Source organism: Notamacropus eugenii, chromosome 2, assembly GCF_028372415.1.
Source record: "Notamacropus eugenii isolate mMacEug1 chromosome 2, mMacEug1.pri_v2, whole genome shotgun sequence".
Taxonomy (NCBI): Eukaryota; Metazoa; Chordata; class Mammalia; order Diprotodontia; family Macropodidae; genus Notamacropus; species Notamacropus eugenii.
The window spans coordinates 325,066,035-325,090,422 of NC_092873.1; the positions used below are offsets into that span (position 1 = coordinate 325,066,035).

The 24,388-nt window shown below is 43.9% G+C and overlaps 1 protein-coding gene across 3 annotated transcripts in view; it reads left to right on the forward strand.

Annotated features, from left to right (window-relative positions):
- The window catches only part of BAHCC1 (BAH domain and coiled-coil containing 1), a 158,160-nt gene that overhangs the window by 57,285 nt on the left and 76,487 nt on the right, over window positions 1-24,388 (forward strand). For all 3 annotated transcript variants that reach the window (XM_072645290.1, XM_072645293.1, XM_072645292.1), the window contains one exon: window positions 23,108-23,287. In XM_072645290.1, the coding sequence (XP_072501391.1) occupies window positions 23,108-23,287 (180 nt within the window). The remainder of the gene's footprint in view (window positions 1-23,107; window positions 23,288-24,388) is intronic.

Consider the following 24,388-nt stretch of genomic DNA (forward strand, 5'->3'; position numbering starts at 1 on the left):
CTCATGACAAAACATGCTGCCCACCTCCAGACTGAGAGCTGATGGACTCAGACTGCAGATTGAGTCACATATTTTTGTACATTTGTTTTGCTTGACTATACATGTTTATAATGGGCTGATCTTTCTTTTTTTTTCTTTCTCTTTTTTCTTTCTCAGTGGGAAAAGGTAGGAGGAAGAGAATTTGGAGCTAAAAAAATATTGACTTTAAAAATTTGTGTGTGTGTATGTGTACACACACACACATACACACTCCTTTTTAAAGACAAAAAAAGCAAAGATTTGTGTTTGGAAGGGATCTCAGAGCCTGTCTACTCCAGCCCCCTCATTTTACAGATGAGGAAATTGAGGCACAGAGATGTTGTCACTTGCCCAAGGTCACACAAATTGTGAGTGGTAGAGCCAAGATTCTAAATCAGGTTTTCTGACCAAACCCAAGGTCCTTTCCCTTCTATCACACTGCCGCTGTGCAGGGGTAATGGAAGGATCGCAGGATTCAGTCAGGCAGGCAACCCAGTTCTAGCTGAAGCTTGGCCACTGATTCTTTTTGCCACCAGAGGCAAACCACTTTCTCTCTCTAAGCTTCAGTGTCCTCCTCTGTGAAAGATCAAGTTCCAACTATGACATTCAATAACAGCTGCTTCTATGATGCTTATATCCAGGAGCTTGCATTTCTGGGTTCTTTAGCATATGTTACAATTAATTTTCATTCCACTGAGGGTGCTGACCAAAATTGAGGCTAGCCAAGAGTGGAAAAGAGTCTTAGATTCCACTATGGATAGGAAAGGGGGACTGGAGAATGGCACAGATGTGCAGGTATGCAGCTAAACAGGTGGTAGCCCAGGCTGCATCTGAGAGTAAAGCTCCCAAGAGGGATCTCTCTACCCAGATGATCCTTGTTGCATCGCCACCCAGATTTATATTCATGAACCTTTCCTTCCCAGAGTAGACTGATGGTAACTGGTTTGATGACCACCTAGCTCCATCCTTAGGTACCATCTACTCCTTCTGTCTGACAAAAGCTAGATGACCAGATAGATGTCTGTTACAACAGGGAATATTTTTCAGTTATGAGTTGGGCTAGCTGACCACTGAGGTCCTCTCCGTCTCTAAAATGTTTGGATACTCTGATACTGTAATACTCCTTTCTGTCTTGGGTACGGTGGAAGAGGGGAATTAAGTCCTAGGGGAAGGGAGAGTCTCGGAGCCATGCCTTGGAACTGGTCTGGATGCCATTCTAGTGTTTTCCAAAACTTAAGTTTTGCTTACAACTCTCATCCTGCTTTTCTGAAGTGAGTGGAACATTACCATCACCACCGCCATTACTGCCATTCATAGTGATTCCCTGTGTCATCCTCCTTCTGTGTGTTCTGGGTGTTGCAGTCAGGGAATAATAACCTCTCTAATCTAAAAGGGGAAATAATTTGGTTTGGCCAAGGGCACTCCCTGAGGTAAGCTGTCAGAGAGGCTCTAGTCATCTCTCCTGTCCCCTACGTCCCCTCTCTCCCTCACTTATGCCTCTTACTTCCACAGTGTCCTGGTGTAAGGGAGATAAATTTTGTGTTGTGGCTTCTCCTGGCCAGAGCCTAGGAAGAACCGGGCTTGTCCAAGTTGTCTCTAAGGTAGCTTCCTATATCTTTTTTGGGTGACGGACGGTCAGAAGCTTACTGGAGAAATGGTGAGATACACTGAGAGAGGATAAGGAAGGAAAAGGAACAAAGAGGAGATACAGTAAGAAAGAGCAGAATTTAGGCTCTGAGGCCCAGAGAAGGTGTGAGAATCTTAGAAAGAAGGGAGGCAAGGAGTCTCTGGAGTCATTTATCGGTTTACGTACCTTATATCTGACCAGTCTAGAGCCCTCTGTGAAACAAATTGGGATTAGGAATATTCTTGGGCAGATCCAGGGTAGCACCCCTGATACTAACTGGTCCAAACCTCAGGTTATCCTAATCCATGGATCACCTGGTCTTGTGGCTTTCTTGGATCCTCTAGCCAGTTTCCCAACCCCTAGTCTAGGGGAAGGCCAGAGATTAGGCAGTGTGGTCTAGTAGATAGAGTACTGGAAGTCAGGAAGGGCTGGATTCCGATGTTATCTCCAACACAAACTAATCACTTGACCCCCTGAGCCTCAATATGCTCATCTGTAAAATGGAGATAAAAATACTTGTGGAATTTACCTCACAAGATTACTGTGATCATATAAGCAAAGCTCTTTGTGAACTTGAAATTACTGTATAAATGCAATTTTTAGTGTTTGAAGTGAGGCCATCCCGGCTCCCCTTTCCTCTCCCTTTGCTGCCTTTCTTCTCTCTGTAGTTTGTATTCCTCACCTCCCTCTGCCTACATACTTCCAGTCATCTCTATCAGTTCCCGCTTTCCCCCAACCCCCAGAGAGAGGACTCTTGACTCTGACTCACCCTGCCCCGGCTAATCCCATGGCCTGCCTCAGCTGCCCTACCCCAGCTGCCCCAGCCACAGGTCTAAATTTACCCTTTTAATAGAAACCAGATTTATATCCGAATTTTTCCTTTCTTTTATTAGTTTTTGGGTTCTTGGTTGTTGAGTCCTAGGGTGGGGTTGGGGGGAGGGGGCCAGCATTGAATCCCAAATGTTTCCATATTTGTTTTGTCTGATGGCCCAGTGTCTAAATATTTTTCCTATTATGGGTAGAGAGGAACTGGCCTTTTGGGTTGTCTGTGGCTTTTGGGGAGGTTTTCACACAAGCTTACTGTGTGGGGTTCCTAGGAAAGACTTAAACAGGCTTCTGAGATTTAATGGCTAATGTTTTCAGTCAAGACTCCTCCCCTACCCCCAGCTGTAGTCCCAACCCCACCTCCCATCATGCTCAGGAGTGGAGACCCCTCTTCTCAGAATTCTCTGACTCATTCTTCTTCTTTCATCTTGGATTCTCCTCTTGCTCTCTCCCAGCTTCTCTACTGTCATTCGGTCGCCTAAGCTCTCTGCTTTCCTTCGCTGCTCTTCCTTTTTCCATCCTCATCCTTTGTGCTGTTCCTACCCTTCTGTCCTGTTTGTTGACTTGTCTCCCTCTCTTCTGTCTGTGTGTTGGGTGGGAAGCAGCTCGACATGAGAATGACTGTCCAGGGTTGATCGTGACTTGATGATGTCCTAGGGAATAAGTGTCCAGAATGCTCTGCATTATCTTTTATCTGTTGCCTCAATTCCCACTACTACCAGTAGGTCTTTATTAACCTCCCCCTGGTCTACTTAGTGAAGTAATCTTCTGATAGATTTTCCATCTTCCAGTCTCTCCTCCTTCCATATGCAAGTATCCATCCTTCATATTATTTTTTTCTCATCTGTAGTGTGGTGGAAATCCATACCAATCCATCCTCCATACAGCTGTCAGAGAGATTTCCCGACCATGTCACTCCCTCACTGAATAAAGTCCAGTGGTTCCCTATTGTCTCCAGGATAAAGTATAAAACTCCTCTGTTTGGTTTCTAAAGACCTTCTCAATTTGGCCCCAAGCTACCTTCCCAGCCCTGTTACACATTTCTCCCCATCCCATACTTTATTACCCAGCCAAATTGGCCTTCTTTCTGTTTCTCACACATAGCACTCCATCTTCCGCATTCATGTCTTTGCCGTGGCTACACCCCTCCTCCCCGCCTTCCTGGAATATACTTGTTCCTTCCTTCTAGTTCATGGAAGTCTTACTTTTCAAGACACAGCACCTTTCAAGCACCACCTTCTGATACTTTCCTGATCCCTCCAATTCCTAACGTTCTCCCTCCCTAGCCACCTCGTACATACCTATTGATGTATATGTTGTCTTCTCCAATAGAATGGAAACTCCTTGGGAGCAGGATCTGTTTCACTTTTGTCTTGTATCTCCAGGCCCTAGCGCAGTGCCTGACACATAGTAGGTGCTTTAGCCAGTGCTAGTTGAGCAACTGATTGACTGCCAAGATTATTTTATGTTATACTAGTGTACATATTACACAGCATTCACTATTTTCTGAAGAAGTGGTCACTTAACTTTTGCATGTAGAAGGTAGCTATGATGTACCCTTTACATCTTCTCTTCCAGTTTGTGTCAGAGATAACATGTGAGCCCTGTTCTTCCTGATTTCCAGCACTCTTATCACTGTACCACACTGCCTCTCCTCCAGCCTACCTCTAAAGCAGACTAAAAACCTTCCTAGTCTTTTCCACTGACAACATGGTGGAATCTTGAGGTGCTGGTCGCTGTCTTCTATTTGTTTTCTGCTTTGTCAATATCTTCCTGAAACCTGGCTCCCAGAACTGAACACAGTACTCTAGATGTGTTAAAACTAGAGTTTAGATCCTGCTTCTGACCACCCACTAGTTGTGTGATCATGGAAGGGTACTCATCCTCTCCTCTACCCTAGCCCCAATCTTCTCATCTACAAAATGGGAGCAACATTTGTAATATATATATATATATATATATATATATATATATAGTTCTTACTATGCTTCAACCAAACTGTCCAACTCTCAATCCCCAAGACACACACCCTGTGGCCTCCTATTTCTTCAATAATGACTGCTCACGTTGTTGCTATACCTGGATTTTCCTCCCTTCCTCCTCTTCGTTTATTAAACTCCTATCCATCCAGCCTAACAGAAATGTCACCTCTTCCTTGAAACCTTCCTTGATCCCCCTTGCATTTCATTCACACCTTTCTAATATACCTATCACGTAATATTGTATATTATGGTTGTCCATGTTTATGTCCTTCTCTCCTACTGGACTGGAAATTCTGTAATATGTGACATGTTTTATAGAATGTTAGCTCAAGGTCAAGAACCTTATTTTTGTCCTTATATTCGAAGCAACATAGTAGGGACCTAATAAATGTTTGTTAAATTGAATTGTATTTCCCTCAATGCCTAGCATAGAGTAGGAGCTTAAAAACATATTTTGAATGAATATGTGGATAAATGAATGAGAAGGTCCTTGGTAGGTGAAGGCCAGGATAGCTGAAGTCTTGCATATGCATTAGGGGAGGCAGATGGAGAGGAATCTGTGGGAGATACAGTCATATACTAAGCTAAGACCCTAGAGCTTACATCCTAAGAGGTGACTTTAAAGGTGCTTATGCTGGGGGCAAAGCAATATCTAGTAACAGCTGACTCAAAGGCTCACAGTAATTGAGACTCTCTCTCTCTCTCTCTCTGCATATTTTCCTGTTGGCAGGAATGCCAGGCAAAATCTGAGGGATCTGAGTGTCTTGGGAAGCTCTTGGTTTGGGAGGAATAAGAATGACTCCCATGTAGAATTCTAGGATGGAGAAAGGTACTGGGAGAAAGATCTAGGATACCTTGTCCTAGTTTATGTAGCCTCAGCTTTGCCTTCTAGAAAGACAGAATCCTCAGCCTTTTAATTTTATATGGGTTTTTATTTTTACTTTTTATTATTATGAACTTTACATTCATGAACAACCATAAACATTTCATTATAAAAGAACAGAAAAAGATTGTACATGGCATCATGAATCTCTGTTAAATACAATTTATTTTAAGTATATACTAAATTGAACATGGTAGTATCAACATTGCCCTGCTTATCTGTATCCCCTTCTTTCTACCTCTCTTTTCTGTGTGTCTTTACTCTGTTTCATCGATGCTCTTTGTTTTTATTTTCCTAATTTTTAAAAAATCACTACTGTCCACAAAATGTTCTTACTCCTAATTAAAACCCCTCATAAGGACTAAATACAGTCTGAAAATATGTGATTCATTTCTCACTTCTAGTCCATCATCTCTTGCCAAGAAGTGGAAACCATGATTCATCATCAGTATGGAGCGGTGATTGGTTATTGTTGTGTACCTAAGTTTTTCACAGTGTTGTAGCCGTTGTGTGTTCTCCTGGTTCTTGTCACTTCCCTCTGTATCAGTTCATACAAATCTTCCCAGGTTCTTCTGAATTTGTCCCATTGATCATTTCTTGAGGCACAATAACATGCTATTATGTGATGTAATTTGTTCAGCCATTCCACAATGAATGGACACCCCTTTTGTGTCTATAATAAGGATCCTTTCCTTCTTTCTTCTGTCTCTTTGGGTAGGATTTATCTCTAATTTTAGCACCTCTAGGGTACAGTATTCAGTTCTGGGAGCCATTTTTCAGGAAGAGATTGATAAGCTAGAAATTGTATCAAAGGACTCTAATGGGACTGTTGGATTTCCAGAGCTCACAAGGTCACTTTAGGCACTTCCTTTTGGAATTTTTATTCACTTAAGATGAGAATACCAAAGAGAGAGACCTTGGAAGACTGGGCTGCTGCCCTCCAATTCTTTCCCTCGTCTCCAAGAGCTAGCTTTCAGTGCATTTCTCTTTTCAGAGAAAAAGAGACAGAGAGATCAGTGGGCAGTACATGTAATTCAGGCTCAGCAAACCCTGAGTCATTATTTCTTCAGGCTTTGCAGCCAATTAGAGAACTTTGGTACTGGAGTTCTTGAGAGTCAATTGGTGTGTTTCCTATTACATGGTAGAAACCCCTGAGTCATCGTGGCTGCTAGTAAATCATTTTTCCGAAAGCTTCCACATGGTTGCTTGTACTAGACCCGGGCAAGGAATCTGTTCATACTCCAAAGACTGGCTGCCCCCCTCCCCCCACTTCCTTAGCTAGTTTACCCCATTATGTAGGTATTTTGATCAAATTCTCCTGAAATTTTATTTGGATCAGAGTCCCTTTCTTTTACAGTAATTTCCATTTCCTTTTCAGAAATTAGATTATTTAAGATCTCTATTTGGTGTTCTCTTAATTTGTGTATTTTATATGTTTGTGAGTAATTCTCTGGGCATCTCAGTAGTATGGTGGATAGAGTGCTGGGCCTGAAATAAGCTAGACTCATCTTTCTAAGTTCAAATCCAGCCACTGACGATTACTAGCTATAAGCAAGTCACTCGACCCTGTTTGCCTTAGTTTCCTTATCTGTAAAATGAGCTGGAGAATGAAATGGCAAACCACTCCAATATCTGCCAAGAAAACCCCGAATGGGGTCACGGACAGTCAGTCATGACAGAAATGACTGAAAAACAAAAACATTCCTCTATTTCTTTTTACCTCTCAGTTTTGATAACATGAACGTGTATCACAGATCTTGATAATTCCCTGTATTTATTCTCTGTTATGATTTTACCCCATTCATCGTTTATTTTGTTCATTTGATTTTCTTCTATCTTATTTTACTCAGTTTAGCTATAAAGGTTTGTCAGTTTTATTACAGTGTTCCCAAAGAACCAGCTTTCAGTTTTGTCTGTTAGTTTTTTAGTCTTTTCCCCCAGTTTCTGTATTCTTTGATTCTCTAAATTTCTCTTTTGTGTTTACTTTAGATTTGCTTACTTTGTAATCTTAAAAATTGCATTCAGTTCAGTGATACTTTTTTTTTTAGTTTGTTAATGTATATGCTCAGGGTTATAATTTCTTCTCTAAGGAATGATTTGTGTACCACAGATTTTGGTATGTTATTTCATCTTTTTTTTCATTTTCTGTTCCATGGTCATTAATTGTTCTTATAATTTGTTCTTTGACCTACTCATTATTCAAAGCTAAAATGCATAAAGAAGTTCTTTTAGATCTGTATCTTTTGCTTCTGTTATTAATTATTATTTTTAGTGTTACGATCTGTAAAGCATGTGCTTAGTATTTTTTTGAACCTATAATTTCTCTGTGTCCTAGTAAATGGTCTATTTTTTTTTAAAGGTGCCATGTGGTGCTAAGAAATATGTATGTGTTCCTAAGTCACTCAGCTCTAAATTCTCCAACAATTATTCTGTCGTTCTTTCATTTTATTGGGTTGTTTAATCCTTTTACATTTAAAATTAGGATAGTTAGACTTCTGTTTTCTTCCATATATTCCTTTAATATTGCTTTCTAAAAAACTCCTTCCTTTTAAATCAGTACTTTGTTTAAAGCATTTTGATTATCTTTTATTCCCATAGACTCTTTGTCTTTCCCCTCATGCATTTTGCTTACTAGTTCTCTAGTTCTTGAATTTTACCTAAATGGCTAATTTTTCTTTTCTTTGTTTATTTGTTTCCCCCTCTTTTGTCTCTTCCCTTTCCCCATTCAGTTGAGTATTAAGTTCAAAATTTTCCCTTCCTTCTGTCCTCCCATTCTACTTCTTGATTTTATTAATTTTCTTTTGCTGTACATTTCTCTGAGAAGTTTGTCTTTGCTTTTTTCACTTCATTGTTTCTTTTCTGGTCTGTTCTTAATTTTATTTTCTGATTTCTGGACTATACCTTTATTTGTTCCTTTTTTTTATTCTTTCTGTGTCCCTCATGGGGTTAAAGCTTCTGAAGTGCCAGGTTTGAGCTCTATTTTCTAATCAATTTTTGTGTTATTACTTTTATAGATCTTGCCTCATCCTCCCCTTTTTTTCTGCTGTGTTTCACTCTTAGAAATATCCATTTGTGAGGGAAACAATTTGGATAGAAGCAGCACCTCAAGGGTAGAAATGATTGTGCCCTAAATCCTGTGGCTTAACAACCTCCTGCCCTGATTGTGATCAGTCTCCCTCCTAAAGGCCATGACATTTCATCTTTGGTTCCTTGTCCTCTCACCCCACTCCCTTTACTCCCCATCATTCTGGGTGCCAGCTGCCCCTAAGAATTCACACACTTCTTCCCTTCTTCTAGAGCTGGATGCTACCCACTGAGGCGTAACACTCTCTCACTCTTCATAGGCACCATCTTAACCAGCCATCCCATGAACCAGATGGAAACTTTAGGACTGGTCCTGTCTACTGTTCAGTCATCTGAATTCAACACACATTTATCAGTCACATTCACTTACATTCAGGTATTAGGAATACAAATAGGAAATACAGACTGGGTCTGTGCACTCAAGGTTGGATCATTATACCTTTGGAACCTGCTTCTGCAGACTGCTCATCATATCATCCAAGTCCCATTTTAGTGGGTTCCACGAAGGTGCAGAAGGATTGATGATATATACCCCCTACCCCAACAGAAGGGCTTGTCCCCGATTGTCTCTGCCTGATTCTGGCCTCCTGAACGTCATCAACCCAGTAACTGGGAAGCTGGGCACAGAAGGACTGAATCTAACACATATTTTAAAAAAGAGAGAGAGAGAGAGTAAAAATAGGATGCTCACAGTTTCCCCAGACCTGAAGAAACACACACACTTTTATAATAGCCTTCTCATTAGTCTGTCTGCCTTTTGTCTCTCTCCCACTCCAATCCATCCTTCACACGACTGCTCAAATGCTTTTCTTAAAAGCTGCAGTCTGACTGTTACCCCCTCCTCTCTTGTTCTGTAAACTCCTCTGTCTCCAGAATTAGGATGTGAGCTCTTTGCGGGGTAGTCATAGTGTATTTGCCTTTCTTCATATCCCTGGATCTTAGCACAACGGTTAATAAATGCTTGCTGATTGACCGATTGACCGCACTGGCAGATTCTAAGGGGCAGCTGTGAAACTCACTCCAAGGAGTTAAATGGTCCCAGTTTCAGAGCCAGGCTGCAATAAGAAATTAATTATTCATCTCCCTGGAAGTGTGGGCCAGGGGATGTGACAGCAGGAGGCCCCAGTCACACAGCAGCTTCTTGTCTGCCTGATCCCACAGCTGTGGTGCTAAAGGGGTGGGATAATGATGAGACAGATCCAGGATGGTCGCCTCATTCTGCCCCCACCCTGTTGCCCTCAATCTCTTACTTCAGCCAGCCCCACCTGCCTTAGAGCTCTCAGGGATGAGGGCCTTTTCACCTAGGTAATGTGGACCCTTTCCTCTTCCCTCTCCCCTCTTTAGTGGAATTTTAAAAATTTAGGGTGGAATTGGTGATTTACACTTTTTCTTAGGCATCTCCCACCCATGGATCTCTAATGTTATTTGTAGCTGTATCTCCTGTCTGTGGCTCCCTTCCTCCCTGGGGCTGTGCTTGATGCTCCGGAGGTAGCTTTGGAAGGCTGAGTCTTCCCCCCAGAGGCTTCCCCAGGCTGAGGTGTGTCTCCTATTGCCTGTTCTGCTGCCTCTAGTGGCTCCCAGGGAATGAAAGGGGAGCTTGGGAGGGAAAATTCCTCTTCCCCCTGCCTCCTCCTCCTCAGTCCTCTCCTCCAACTTTGAGAGCCTAGGGCTCTGGCAGGTTGAGAACTTTGGGAGAAGAAAAAATAGAAATTTTGGGACAGGAAACAAGGGTATTAGTTGTGGGGAGGAGGGTGTGTGTGTGTGTGTGTGTGTGTGTGTGTGTGTGTGTGTGTGTGTGTGTGTGTGTGTGTGTAGGGTTTGGCTGCCACACTAGAAGCCTGGGGAGTGTGTGCTCAGAGCTTGAGGAAGGAAGGGGCTCCAGAGCGTTCTCAGGGAACCTGCAGCCAGGAATCGCTAGGAGACTTTTTTTTTTTTTTAACAACCCATTTCACAGCTTCCAGAAAAGGAGGATGCTCTCTCAGTGGCTCACTTAACTCAAAACAAATGTTTGTTTCCACTGTTTCTTTTCCCAATTCCTGCTCACTCTTCCCAACCCCTCCTCCCACATTTTCTCCTTCCTTTTCCCTGTACGTTCTTCCTTCCAGTTCCTCCCCTCATCCTGTGACTGTAGGACCAGACTTTCCTTCCCCTAATTTTCCCCCTCCCTGGGGAATCTGTTAATGCCTCTCTTGAATGGAACAGGAATCAGGGGTAGAAGAAGCTGGAAAGTTGTTGAAACAAATCCACAGAAGCCGGACTTGGGCTCTGTGGTAGCTTTCATTTCAGTTGGGGGTGTCATTCAAAGGCTGGAGCAGAGTATGTTTAGAGACTTTGCTCAAAAGCTAGTCAATCTAGTGCTATTCTGAGCCTGAGATTCAACTAATGACAGCTTCAGGACAGCTGATTCCATTGACTGGTCAATTGATTTCTTCCTTGCTCTCAGGTCTCCTTGGTTTTCAGTGTCTCTGATCCGCTGGAGGGCTTATCTAAGTGCCTACTTTACCAGTTAGGGGCAGCTAAGTGGTGCAGTGGATAGAGCACCAGTGCAGGAGTCAGGAGGACCTGGGTTCAAATGTCATCTCAGACACCTGACACTCACTAGCTGTGTGACCTTGGGCAAGTCACTTAACCCCCATTGCCTCATCCTGGGTCGTCTCCAGTCATCCTGATGAATATCTGGTCACTGGATTCAGATGGCTCTGAAGGAGAAGTGAGGCTGGTGACCTGCACAGCCCTCCCTCACTCAAAAAAACAGTCAAGTGCAAGTCATGTCATCATTTCTCTGATGGCATGGTCTTTTTTGGCAACGAAGGATGAACACACCCTTTACCAGTCAACAGGTAACTTAATTAGGGTTATCTAAGCATTACCTGTCACCTTCTTGAAATGATCATAGTATCAGAGAAACCCAGGTAGAAGTCCCTTGGAATAGGGTGGTCAGTAGTCAAGGTTGGGTTGAGACTGGAAAATAGGCCACTGGTGAGACTGCCTGATATCCCTATCTTACCTTCTACTCCTCTGCCCACATGGCACTAAGCCAATCTTTCTTTTCACGTGGGCAGGCACAGTGATCACAACTGAAGAGGAAAGGTGTGTCTGGAGGGCATACGATGAACCTTGAGGTTCAAGGGACAAGAAAGGGAAATAGTGGCCATGGATTGCACTCAATTCAACCAACATCTATCAAGGCTCTACTTTGAGTAAGGCACTGTGTATTTAGCCACTGATTAATAATAATGACTAATTTTATGTGGTGCAGAATGAAATGCTTGAGGGCTGGTCTTCCTTAGTTCTGAGCACAGTTCCTTGTTGTTAAATAAATGAAAACCTTTTTACGTATGTTAACTGATTCAACCCTCACTCCAGTCATGTGAGGTGTTATTATCCCATTTTATGGGTAACTAAGCTGGGACTGTGAGAGGTTTAGGTGACTTGTCCATTGTCATATAGCTAGTAAGTGTCACAAAGGATTTGAACTCAGGTGGCTCTCAATAACAATCTTACACTTTTTGTATTGTTTCACAGCCTCTTAAAAATAATAAGAAGTTCTCTCCTTATTTGAGCCCTGACTCCCTTCCTGCCTCTCTGGTGAGCCCTGTCTTGTGACAAAAAGTTCATTAAAACAAACAGATGGAGTCACTGCATCTAACAGTGTATGCCACACTTCCACCCACAGTCTCTACTTCCCCACTCATACTGACTCTTGAGAACTAATCTCTCAAGACTACAGTAAGTATAAGGTGTTAGATTAAGAAAACAAACACTAGGGTTCCCATAATGGAATGAGGCTGATGGATATGGGCACCTGGGTCGCTGAAGTTGGCCTTATCTTAATTCTTGAGAGCTTCCTTCCTCTAAACCTTGTCTCTTCAGAGAGCAGCAACACATATACTTGGATGCCAGGCTAAGGGAAACTTTTCTTCCATCCTATTTTCCAGTAGAGCTTTGGGCACAGGGACATGGACCCTGTGAATCTCATGAGCCATTGCCATGTACAGCAAGCCGTTGGTTAGAGTCATAGGTAAAGAGGGCCACTCTTTGTCTTAGAGGAGGAATAGGATTTATATTTTATATATCTTGGATTCCTCATCTGTTATAAGAGAGATAATAGTAGCAACTCCCTCCCAAGGTTGTTGTGAGGTTAAAATGAGAGATTTGTAAAGCTCTTTGCAAACCTTAAAGCACTCTGTAAATATTATATTATTATCTACACATCAAAATTTACTTTTTTCAGAGGGCTTTCATCTGTGTAAGCTCATCTGTCATCACTACAACCTTGTGATTGTTGTAAAGCTAATTTCCCCACCTCTGATGTTGTTCGGTGATTTTTCAGTCATGTCTGATTCTTCATGACCCAATTTGGAGTTTTCTTGGCAAAGATACTGGAGTGGTTTGTCATTTTCTTCTCCAGCTCATTTTACAGATGAGGAAAGGGAAGCAAACAGGGTTAAGTGACTTGCTTAGGGTCACATAAAGCGGCTGAGGCCAGATTTGAACTCGGGAAGATGAGTTTTCCTGACTCGAGTCCTCGGCACCACCTTACTGTCCCCTCTCTGATAATTGCTCACAATTTGTGTAGTCTCTACAGCTTACAAGGTGCTCAACAACCCTAACTTTGAGATATGTGCTACAAGTATCATTACTCCATTTTAGAGATGATAAAACTGAGGCTCAATGCAAGTAAATGGATTGCCCAGTTATAAGTGGCAGAGCTAGGATTTTCCAGTTCCCAGGCTAGTGCTCTTTCTCTTATACAAGGCTGCCTGTCAAAGCGGGCATAATGCCCCAATCATAATGCCCAGGTTCCCTACCTTACAACATGGTTGTGATGAGGACCATGAGATAATGAGTATAAAAGTATAAAAACTTTGAATAGTGTAAGGCACCCTGTAGATGTAAGGTATTGTTATTTAGGCCAGGCATTATCTTCCTTTAACTGATGTACAGGGAGGATAAATTACTTCACCTTATAACCTAAACTGGTTGGTTCCAGCATCCTTGACTCTTGTTCTGAAGTTTAGCTTGGCAGACCATTTCCCTGTTACAGAACTGGGACATTCTCTATCACCTACTTACCCTCAGTACTTTTAATTCTGCATCTCTCCCTGTATCAGGGCCTTTGCTTACTTCCCTTCTGTGTTACTAACCACAGTGCAAAGCAGAGAATGGATGGTGCCAAGTGGAAAGAAGCCGGAAGCCAAGTTCCCGGCTCTGCTTGGCCTGGGGAAAGCTCTGTCTCTGACTCTGGCTCTGGTCCTGGATCTGATTCTTCCAGCTTTCAAGAAGAGCTAGGGAAAGTCACTGTTTGGCTTTTGGTGTGACTGACAGGATGGAGGGTAGAGAAAGAGTTGCAGACTGAGAGTGTAGCCACCCTTGCCTGTCCCACAGCTCTGCCAGGAGTCAGGCTGGGCACCTGGCCTTACAGCTCACTCTCCCCTCTGGTTGAGATGACAATTAGGAGTTGGTGATTCTCTCCGTCAGTTCTAACAGTTGCTAGGCCTTTTTTCCTGGCAGCTCATGTTCTCTGAAGAGATTCCCCTATGGCCAATGGAGTTTGTGAGGATTACATGGGAGCATGTGGGACAAACAAACTGGGAGAGAGTTAAGGAGGCGTTAGGTCAGGGGTTTTTAACTTAGAGCCTATGGACACACACACACACACCCCTTTCCGCTACCTCAAACGTAGAGGGAAATCTTTATTTTCACTAACTCTCAACTAAAATTTAGCATTTTCTTGAATTATGATTTTTTAAAAATATATTATTTTGAGAAGGCTTTGCCAGGCTGCAAAAGGGGTTCATGATCCAATGAGATAATATCTGTACAGTGTCCTGCAAACCTTAAAGTGTTATCTAAATGCTAGCTGCTATGGTGATGACACAAAAAATGGATTAAGGACCCCCGCTGGAGGTGGGAGCCAGTATTTAGCTTCCTCCTTTACCCTAGTTATATCCTTTCTTTCACATCTCCTCTTATCACTTCTACTTACCCTATGGATTGGCTGCTTTGGCTTCCAGTTAGTCAAAAGATATTCTGGGTTGAAACTAGGAACTGATCCAGTCAGGGATGAGGGGAGTGGAGATGAACACAATCCTCTTCCTTGTCTTTCCTTCCTCATACCCCTGTCTATTCCCCTCCATTCTGTCCTTCATTTCTCCTGGGCTTTGGGTTTTCCCCCTTCATGATGGCTTCTGGGAAACAGGCTGTAGAAAGAGGTCCCAAAGGACTGCAAACAAGTTAGGCCAGACTGTTTGGGGCAAATGATGGTGCTAGAAAAGGGGATGTGCTGATAGAGAGCTGCTTTTAGTCAAATTCCAAATTCCTGTGGTAAGTGCATGAGCCAGAGGCTAATGTGTTTGCCAAGGTTTGGGGACTCACAGGCTGAGGTCTGGCAGTAGGGTCTTTCTCTCTTGGACATCACCTTTCCTTTGGGTTTTGAAAGAGTTTTTTGAGAGAGGGATTAAGGACGATACTTGGAAAAACTGCTTCCCTGGAGCAACTGTGCTGAGCTAACAACCCTACTGGTGGGCCCTTTAGGTCTACCTAGATTTGGAAGGAGAGGTTTACAGAATACTGTGCTCCTAACACTGTGGGATAGGTAGTACCAGTATTATTATACCCATTTAACAGAATAAGGAAAGTAAGCTGCAGAGAATTTATGTGACTTGGCTAGTGTTACATGGGTAATCATGGTCCAGTCTGGGATTCCAACCCAGCTGCCTCTCACCCAAAAGTTCACCATTCTTTCCACCATACAATTCTGCTGCTTTGGAGTAGCTTCTTTTAGCCAAGACATCAGATGTCCTCTCTTGCTACCCCAGAGAAAGATACAGCTTTTTCTTATTCAGTAAGTAAGTAGTAAGCACCTAGTATGTGCCAGACCTTGTGCTGTGTGTTCATCCTTTGTTGCTGCACTTGACTTTGTTTTGAGTGAGGGAGGGCTGCAGGTCACCAGCCTCACTTCTCCTCCAGAACCTTCTGAATCCAGTGACCAGATATTCATCAGGATGACTAGAGTTGACCCAGGATGAGGCAAGGGGGGTTAAGTGACTTGCCCAAGGTCACACAGCTAGTGAGTGTCAGGTGTCTGAGGTGAAATTTGAACTCAGGTCCTCCTGACGCCTGCGCTGGTGCTCTCTCCACTGCACCACCTAGCTGTGCCGGACCTTGTACTAAGCAAAGGGGATAGATGTAAAGAAAGGCAAAAGTCCCTGTTCTCAAGAAGCTCACTTTCTAATGGGGGAGAGACAACATGCAAACAACTACACACACACTAGGCAGGCAGTGTGTATGTATATGTACATACATGTGCACTAGTATACACAATGTATGCTATGTATCATATATACTATGTGTACATAAAATTTTTGTGTGTGCATATTATACATGTGTAATTGTAATTTATATACGTAAATAAAGTGTACTTGTGATGTATCATGCATGTACACTATGCACACACAATGTACACGTGATGCACATTGTGTATCATGTATGTGTTATGTACATACAAATATCATGCATGCATATACGATATTTTGTGTGCATCATGTGTATATGGTACATTGTACTTAACACACACATACACTATATACATGTATCTTGTGTTAGTTATATCTAATACACATACATGTGTAGCAATGTGTCCATGTATGATCTTGTTTGTACATAGTGTACATATTATGATACACAGCATACCTAGTTTATATGTAGTATACATATATGTGTATGTGATGAATTGGAGATGATCACCAGAGAGGAGGCAGCAGAGCTCCTTGTCTCTCTTGCCAGATGTGGCAGCCAGGTGCTGGATTTTGGCTGCTGGTCCAGCTACCCTAGAAACGCTGACATTTCTAGCCAGGGTACTGCTGTCTATATTTGGTGATCTAATCTGGCGCTCCAAAATCTTTTTCAGATAAGGAAGACTTCATTCAAGACTTATATGTTACCAGCACTCACCTCCTTATTTACTAGTGGGCTTTTCATTTTATTACTTTTTTTTTTTTTGGTTTTGGTTTTAGTCTGATTCTTGTATCCCTGGTCTATCCTTGTGCTCTTATGTGTTGAATCCTGTTCTGGAATGACCCCTTAATTATACTGGACACTGAGCATTTCTGTTTCCACAGCGTTAGAGCTTTCCCTCTCTCCCTTCCTTCAACCCTTTCTTCCTACCTTCCTTTTATGAAGTGCCTACTATGTTCCAGGATCTGTGTGAAGCACTGGGGATTCAAAAAGAGGAAAAGGCAGTCTGCCCTTAAGGAACTTACAGTCTGATGGGAGAGACGACATGTAAAATACATGCAAAGCAAACTATATACGAGATAAGTAAGAAAACAGAGGAAAGTCACTAGAATTAAGAGGAGTTATAGGGACGGCTTCCAGTAGAAGGTTGGATTTTAGTGCAAACTTAAAGGAAGCCAGGAGGTCAGTAGGCAAAGTAGAGGAGGGAGAATGTCCCAGGCATGAGAAGCAAGCAAAGAATTTCCCGGAGCTGAGATGTTCCATTTTTCAGTCCCTTCTTTCCTTTTCTCCATTCCTTCCATTTTTATTGATATTTGATGTCTTTCTGTCACCTAGATTTCCCCCTGTGTCCTTCCTCTTGACCCCTCCCAGAGAGCCCCCTGGGTCAGTATTTCTAACAGTTTGGAAAGTGCTTTGAAATCCCCTCCTCCTCACCCCCACCCTGGGCTCCCTGCCCACTGCCTGCTGGTATCACATCCCTAGCCTCCCCACCAACTGAACTGTCTCTCCATCTTGAGCCAGAGGCCTGGTCTCAGAGGCCTGGGGTTGGACTCCCACGTGTGGGAGAGCATAAGGTGTTGGGTTCTCAGGGCTGAACTCTTGAGAAAAAAAATTCCTCCATCCAGTCCTGACTTTTGGACTTATGGTGCTTCCCACCAAGATTCAAGTTCTGTTTGCCTCTGGGTGGAAAAGGGGTGGGAAGGGACTGCCCTGGGAGGGATGAGGGGGTGGATCTGCCCCAGGGACTGAGGGCGCAGCCCCGGTTGATGAAGCAGGAAGCTTGTGAGTTTCTATCGCTGACACTCATCCCACAGGCATCCCCATGGAGGAAATTGCTAGGGAGTAGGGGCCAAGGCTTTCCCTTTATTTCCCTTCCCTCATGTCCCCCCCCTTATGTTCTCTCCACCTCAACATACAGCCTGTCTCAGCAGAGCCTGAGGAAGCTGATACTTCTTTCTCTCTCCAGTCCTTCACCCACGACTGGAAACACATGTGGTCTGGGTGTGTATACAGTGTGAGCCATCTCTACTCTAAGAAATCCCTGGGATCTCCCAGCAAGATTCCTCAGGACGCCCCCAGGTTTTTAGTACCCATTTCCTCTACTTTCTTCTCAGATCCCTTCATCTCCATTTTTCTCTCTCTCTCTCTCACACACACACACACACACACACACACACACACACACCTTCACATGCACTCTCCCACAGATTCCTCCCTCCCCACACCCTGTCTGACACTCTTTCCCTGACAACCTCAGGATATTCCCACACTCCCAGGCCAGCTCACACACTTTCCATTTGCTCCCCTGTCCTCATTCACTCACACAGTCTCACAGTCAATACTAACCTCAGGAAGCTGGGATGTTTAACTCTCTCTCCCTCTCTCTCTCTCTGTGTCTCCTCTCCCTCTCTCTCTTTCTCTCTCTCTCTCTCTTTTACACACACACACACACACACACACACACACACACACACACACCAATTTTTATTCTGTAAGTAGTGTCAGTAAGAGGCCTCTGGGAGTACAGGGTCAAGCTGCTCCTCCCCAGCCTCCTTCCCTCCCCCCCCCCCCCATCCTGCCCTGCACACATGGGATAGACATTATATCTTTCCACATTATACTCTACCTTCCCACTCCTCCACAAATGAGAACGCACCATCTCAAAGCATTTCTCAGGCCCTTGGTCTCACACTGTCTTGGCCTTCACATGTTGTGGCTCTCTGGGAGTCCATTCTCACAGTCTTACCTTCCACCCTTCCAAATATTTGTGCTTTCCTCCCATCCTCCTGAGGTTCTAGGGTTGAGTCACTCCACTGTCTGAAAAGCTCCTGAGGTCTCAGGGCTGGACCCAGATGAGACATCATAAATTCCCCACCCCCAGGCAATAGAATGACTTTCCTGACTCACCTTGGCCTGTGCAGCTGGATGACAGGAGATCAGCTTGGATTCTATTGGAAGAATCCAGGGAGATATCCCCTTAACTCTTCCACCCTGGGCTGGTGTCATCTCTCCCCTTTCTAATGCTCTGATTTCTGCTTCTGCTTCACCACTGGCCTTCACGTCCCCTCCAACTTCACCCAATACAGACTCCAGTGTACCCCTTATCTCTCTTCCTCATCCTCTTTTTGTAGCCCATTGTCTGTGCCTTACACCAGCTTCCAGCCTCACACCCTGGTTCCCCTTGCCCCATTGCCCTCACTTCAGCACTAAACTGATAGAAGCCAACCAAATTTAGGGTTCTGAGAAAATGGTCAGGGAATCCATTGACTCAGGTTGTTTCTAGTAGAGCAAGGTTCCGTAGGGGCCTGAGGGACTTTAGAGATCACCTAGTACATCCTCCCTAAATTTATAGTTGGGGAAATGGGGGTTCGGAGAGGTTAAAACAATGTTCTCAAAGTCGTAGAAGAAATAATAACTCACACAGAGCCAGTATTCAGACTTGGTCTTCTGACTTCAAATGGAGTACTCTTGGAGAAGTACATTAAAAGGAAATCTCTATTTTTTTTCAAGAGAGGGTACTTGGTGTCATGGCAATAGAAAGGGAGGTCCTGGGGGAAGGGGGAAAGGAACTCATCCTAAACTTAAGCTGGTCTGCTGGGCTTAAGGTCGCAGTCTCAGGGAGGGCCTAGAACATCCAAATTAGACGATGCCAGAGTTGAAAGGATTTTAGAAAACGTTGATTCTGACCCACTACCTTGGATAAGAAAAAGACTAAGAGGGAGGTGACTTGCCCAGTTATAGAACTTGAAAGTGTCAGTACTAGGACTGTAGCCCAGGTCTCCTGATTCCAAATCTAACCTTTCCATTACTTCATGTTGCCTCAGTTGTAAAACCTATTACACTTTGGCCCAGGCAAAAATCTAGTTATTCAAGAGCAGGAAAAGTCAGAGAAAACAAGACTCACACATACGTATGCAGTAGACCACAGTGCCTCAGTGGCGCATACAAGCGTGCATAGACAGAGATAGCTTGGCATAGGAGAAGGGAAGGGCGAGGGAGGGGAGCAGAGATTAGGTTGTCATTTTACTGGCATAGAACATTCCCAGGCAAAGAAATGCCCACTGCCATTGCAGCTTTCTCCCTTCTCTATGGCTCACAGTTTTCAGGAGTTGTCTAAAGTACTGAGAGAGGTTAAGGGATTTGCTCAGAACTAGAGTTATAATCCTACAACTGAAATCTTCAATATAATTTCCTTTTAGAAATTATTATGACATATCTAGTATGTGTGAAGGGCAGGATTTGAACTCAGATCTTCCTGAGTTTAGCTCTCTATCCACTATGCCATGTTGTGTGTGTATACATACACACTTTGTACGCACGCATACAAATACCGCAGGTTTGGAGAGATGGGCTGGCCTTCGATCAGAAGTTAACTGGATCATCTGGAACCAGAACTTTGCAATCGATCACTTCAGGCCTACGGACAGGAAAGACAGCAAGCCAGATACTTCCAGTAGGGGTATAGAGGGGAACAATGTTCCTCATCTCCATCATTAAAGGTTACCAGATGAAACTACTATAAAGAAAAAAAAGTGAATTGTCTGTTGCTACCTCCAAGAAGTCTACAACCCCAAAAGTGATCTTGAAAAAGTAAAAGATCCCTGCAAGTTGTATTTAAAACTGGTAATAGTCAGAGTGTGACGTGCATGAAACATTGAAGATATTGCTAAGTAGATCAGTTGAATCACGTGCCGGATATTCAATTAAGATATTCTTTTCCCTCTCTGTTTTCTCTTTCTTTCTTGTTCTTTCCTTCTCTCTCTCTATTTCCCTACCCCTTTCACACTCCTTCCTCTTTCCCCTTTCTCTTTTTCTTTCTCCTTTTCTTTGCCCCATACAAATGTACAAATGCAAATGCGCTGCTCCCTAGACCCAGGGACTCCATAAGCAGACCCCCAGAGTTAGACCTTTCAGAAAGGACTTACCCCCAACAGTCCATATTCCCTATTGATGAAGACCCTTCCCCCTCCTCCCCCATCCTTTGGGGAGACACACTCCTCATTCTAGCCTGTTCAGTCAGAGGTATCGGGTTTTCAGACTGGAACTGGCCCCAAGGGGCACTATCTCTGTTCTACCAAAGTAATGAGGCCAAACCTGCCAAGCCAATCAGTAGAGTCCAGTTGGTCTGGGAGGCATTCAGGCCTTCTGTGCATTTGCTCTTGGGAATCTGATACCTTCTCATTTAGAGACAGGAAGCTCCTGGCAAGCTTATGGACCCACTTCTGTTGCACTCACTGATACCTATTAGGGTAGGTGGTATTAAGAGCCCCCTACAGCTCCCCTCTACCTGGATACACTGTCTCCAGAAGCCTCTCCCTCCTGAGACTCCAGCGTTTAGGACTTGGCTGAGTGGTGTCAACCGAGATGATCAGGATAATAGCTTGGTGGCCTGATGCCAACTATTCTGGGAGTAGGACAGTGGGTGTAGGCTTAGCCTGAGGGCTGTTCACTGCCATGGTTTACTCTATACCAGAGAGGGCCTGAGCCCTAGGGAGCCACTCATGGTAATGTTACAGAAACATGGTCATCCTTCATTTTGGCTCTTCTCCCCTGATACACATGTAGATTAGTTGGGTACCCAAGTGAGAGCAAACTGTCATCGAGTCCCTGTGTCCTTCTCTTGAGTAAGCATGTCACACATGTGTGATTACAATACTCATTGGGATGTGCCCACACCTGCACATTGCTGGTAGGGATACTATTTTCAGCAGTACTGAAAAGATGCCCCACTGTGTTCCCCAGGGGAGGTAGCAGTTAGTTCCATAGCAGCGGTAGTATGCCTTTTGGCTGGCCAGTATGGCAGTCTCTAAATATATATGTACATTTGCATATAATATTTCCCTAAAAGAAACTGGGGACTAGCTTCTGTCAGTCAATCACCAGATATTTATTAAGCACTTATTTTATTCCAGACACTGTGCTAAACTCTGGAAATACAAAGGCAGGCCAAAATAGTCTGTGCCCTCAAGGAGCTCTGAATCTAACGGGAGAGACAGTGTGCAAACAATTCTGTACTTACGTAACATGGCTGACTCTCACTGGAGTCTCGCAAGGTCGGGCATATTGCATTTCACCACACCTTCTGGTGCCATAGACTGAGTAGACAAGAAAAGCAGAAAGGTCCCAGTCTAGATACAATGAAGTGGGGTGGCTTAAGAAGTATCCCCCAAGTTAGTCGAGGGCATCAGGCCATAGAATCATACAGTGTTAAACCTGGAGAAGAGTTCAGGTTCAGTTCAAGCCCAACCCTTCATTTTACAGAGGTGAATAGATTGTCCAATCATATGGCTCACTGGTAGCAAAACCAAGACTAGTCTCCAGTCCCACTGACTCCTTGTCCAGTGTGCTTTCCACTCTAGTGAACTGGGTGGGAATGTGGGGGTGAGTGTCTGCATAGGACCAGATAGAGGACTAAATGGAATTGGAGTAGGGGTGGGGCCATCTGTGGACCACGTTAAGAGTGTCTGGTGTTTTGTTGTTTTTGAAAATGTAAATGGTGTTTTATTTTTTCCAATTACATGTAAAGACAATTTTCAACATTCATTTTTTACAAGATTTTAAGTTCCAAATTTTTCTCCCTCCCTCCTCCTCAAGATGGTAAGCAATCTGATACAGATTATACATGTGTGATCAAGGCATGTCTGCTTTTTGAGGTTGGGTGGTACCCAGGAGGATACTGGGTACTGGAAAAGAGTTAGGCACAGGGTCGTGTTTGTGCCCTGAGAGAATAATTGGTGCAATGTGATGGACTCCCAGAAACTGTAAATAAATATGGAAAAAGAGGAAAGAGAGCTCCTTAGCTTTTGTTTTTTGGGTAGTTGAAAATAGACTGACACCATTTTCCAGATGAGGTCTGAGATCTTTGCGTCAGCTTTGGGATGGACTTGTTGGTCTGTAGATAAAGTTATGGAAGAACATATGCCAGACATGTGAATGGAGAGTGCTTCATGAATGGTAGCCCTTTGGCTGGGTTGAATATGAATCCTGTATCAAAGATTTAGAGATGGAAGAAATCTTAGAGGTCATCTGGTCCAATTACCTCATTTTGCACATGAGAAAATTGAGGCCCAGAGAATGGGTCTCAAGTGACTTGTCCAAAAATCATAGAGGTAGTTAGTAGCAGTGCCAAGATTTGAACCCAGGTCCTTTGACTGCAAATCCCCAATTCTTTCCACTGTTCCACCTGGCAGTTCACCTGAAGTAAACAGACTAGACAAGTACCCATTAGGGTAAATGCATCTGTTTCTCCAGGCCAGGTGAGAAACTCCATGACGGCATGTTTCGTTCTTCTCTTTCTCCTCCTTCCCCCATACTTAGCATAGTGCTCTGCATAGAACAGGTGTAGAAGAAATTTCTCAATAAATGAATTTGTGGCCATATTGTGGGGGTGACCCCAAACGGAGCTGCTGACCCCATACTCATCTCTTTCCTCCTTTTCTTTTTCCACAGCCAGCAGCCGCCTAATGGGGAATCCTCCAGCCTCATCTTTCATGGGCAGTTTCCTCACCAGCAGCCTTGGATCCACTGCTCCTGCACACCCCAGTGGTCCCACTTCCTCCCCCTCCGATCAGGCCTATCGGGGCCCCCACTCCGGTACCTCCCAGATCTGGTTCTCCCACTCCCATGAAGGTAAGAAGTTCTAGAGTTTCCCTTTTAGTCTCAGTGATACTGATGAGGGAGGGAGAGGAAGGGGCCCTTCTTCTTTACTTGATATTGTGGGGTGAAGAGTTGGGAGTAAGTAAATGACCCATGGCCCCTGGATTGGACATCTGCTGACTTTTACTACTAACAAGAATAAGCCCCAGTTATAGGGGGCACACAGTACAGGACTAGAATGGGAAGGGTTGGGCATAACATGAGACAGACTTGAAGCATTTCTTAGTGGGAGCCTCTCCCCACTCAGGTGGGTCAAGTGAGTTCTTGGCCTAGGGCCCTAGCCTTTCTCATCATTCTCTTCCCTGTGAAAGCTTCTGACTTGGAAGGACAAAAAAGGAGATATATTAACAGTTGTTTTAGCCAGATGTGCAGAGAGGTAAAAAAGGTCTGGGTGGGGGGAGAGGGGATATAGAAGGAAGGGGTAAAGTTCGTTGCTAGGGAAATGTATTTCACAGCTGGGTTAAGACTCCACTGTGGGATGCTGATCCCACTAGATGCAACAAGGCTATTTGTTATCCCTGGTAGGAAGAATGCTTACCATATGTGCCAGCGTAGGAGTGGGAGAGGGGTAGAGAGTTGTCATGTGAGTGGGGCATGCCACCCCCTAACAATCCAACCCCAAAAGAGAGGAGAAGTTGTGACAAACCCACCTAGTCATCCCCTGCCTAACATAGCTCTCGTCTCATAGTAGGGACTCAGTAAGTACTTGGTGATTCATCTGTGCTTCATAAATTCTGCAGCTGTTGAGAGATGGAGGGAGATGAACCATGGAATAAGCTTTCTTTTCTAGATTTGGGACAATTTACTTTTTTCCTAGCTAGTTGTCCTTCCCTATTCTTTCATATTACCCATCTTCCTCATTTACTTCCTCCCACAAGATGTGGAAAGAGTTAAGTCCTTGTTGCCGGCTGGCAGACAGAGAGGTAATTGCAGTTGGCATGGAGTATAGAGGGCTTTCCGCTCCTGGCACCCAGCTCCGCCGTAACTCAATGACTCTGATGAGCGAATGTCGTGTTTACTGACAGTCCGTCGGACTCACACTATACACCTCATGTTCCAACAAGGGAGATTAGC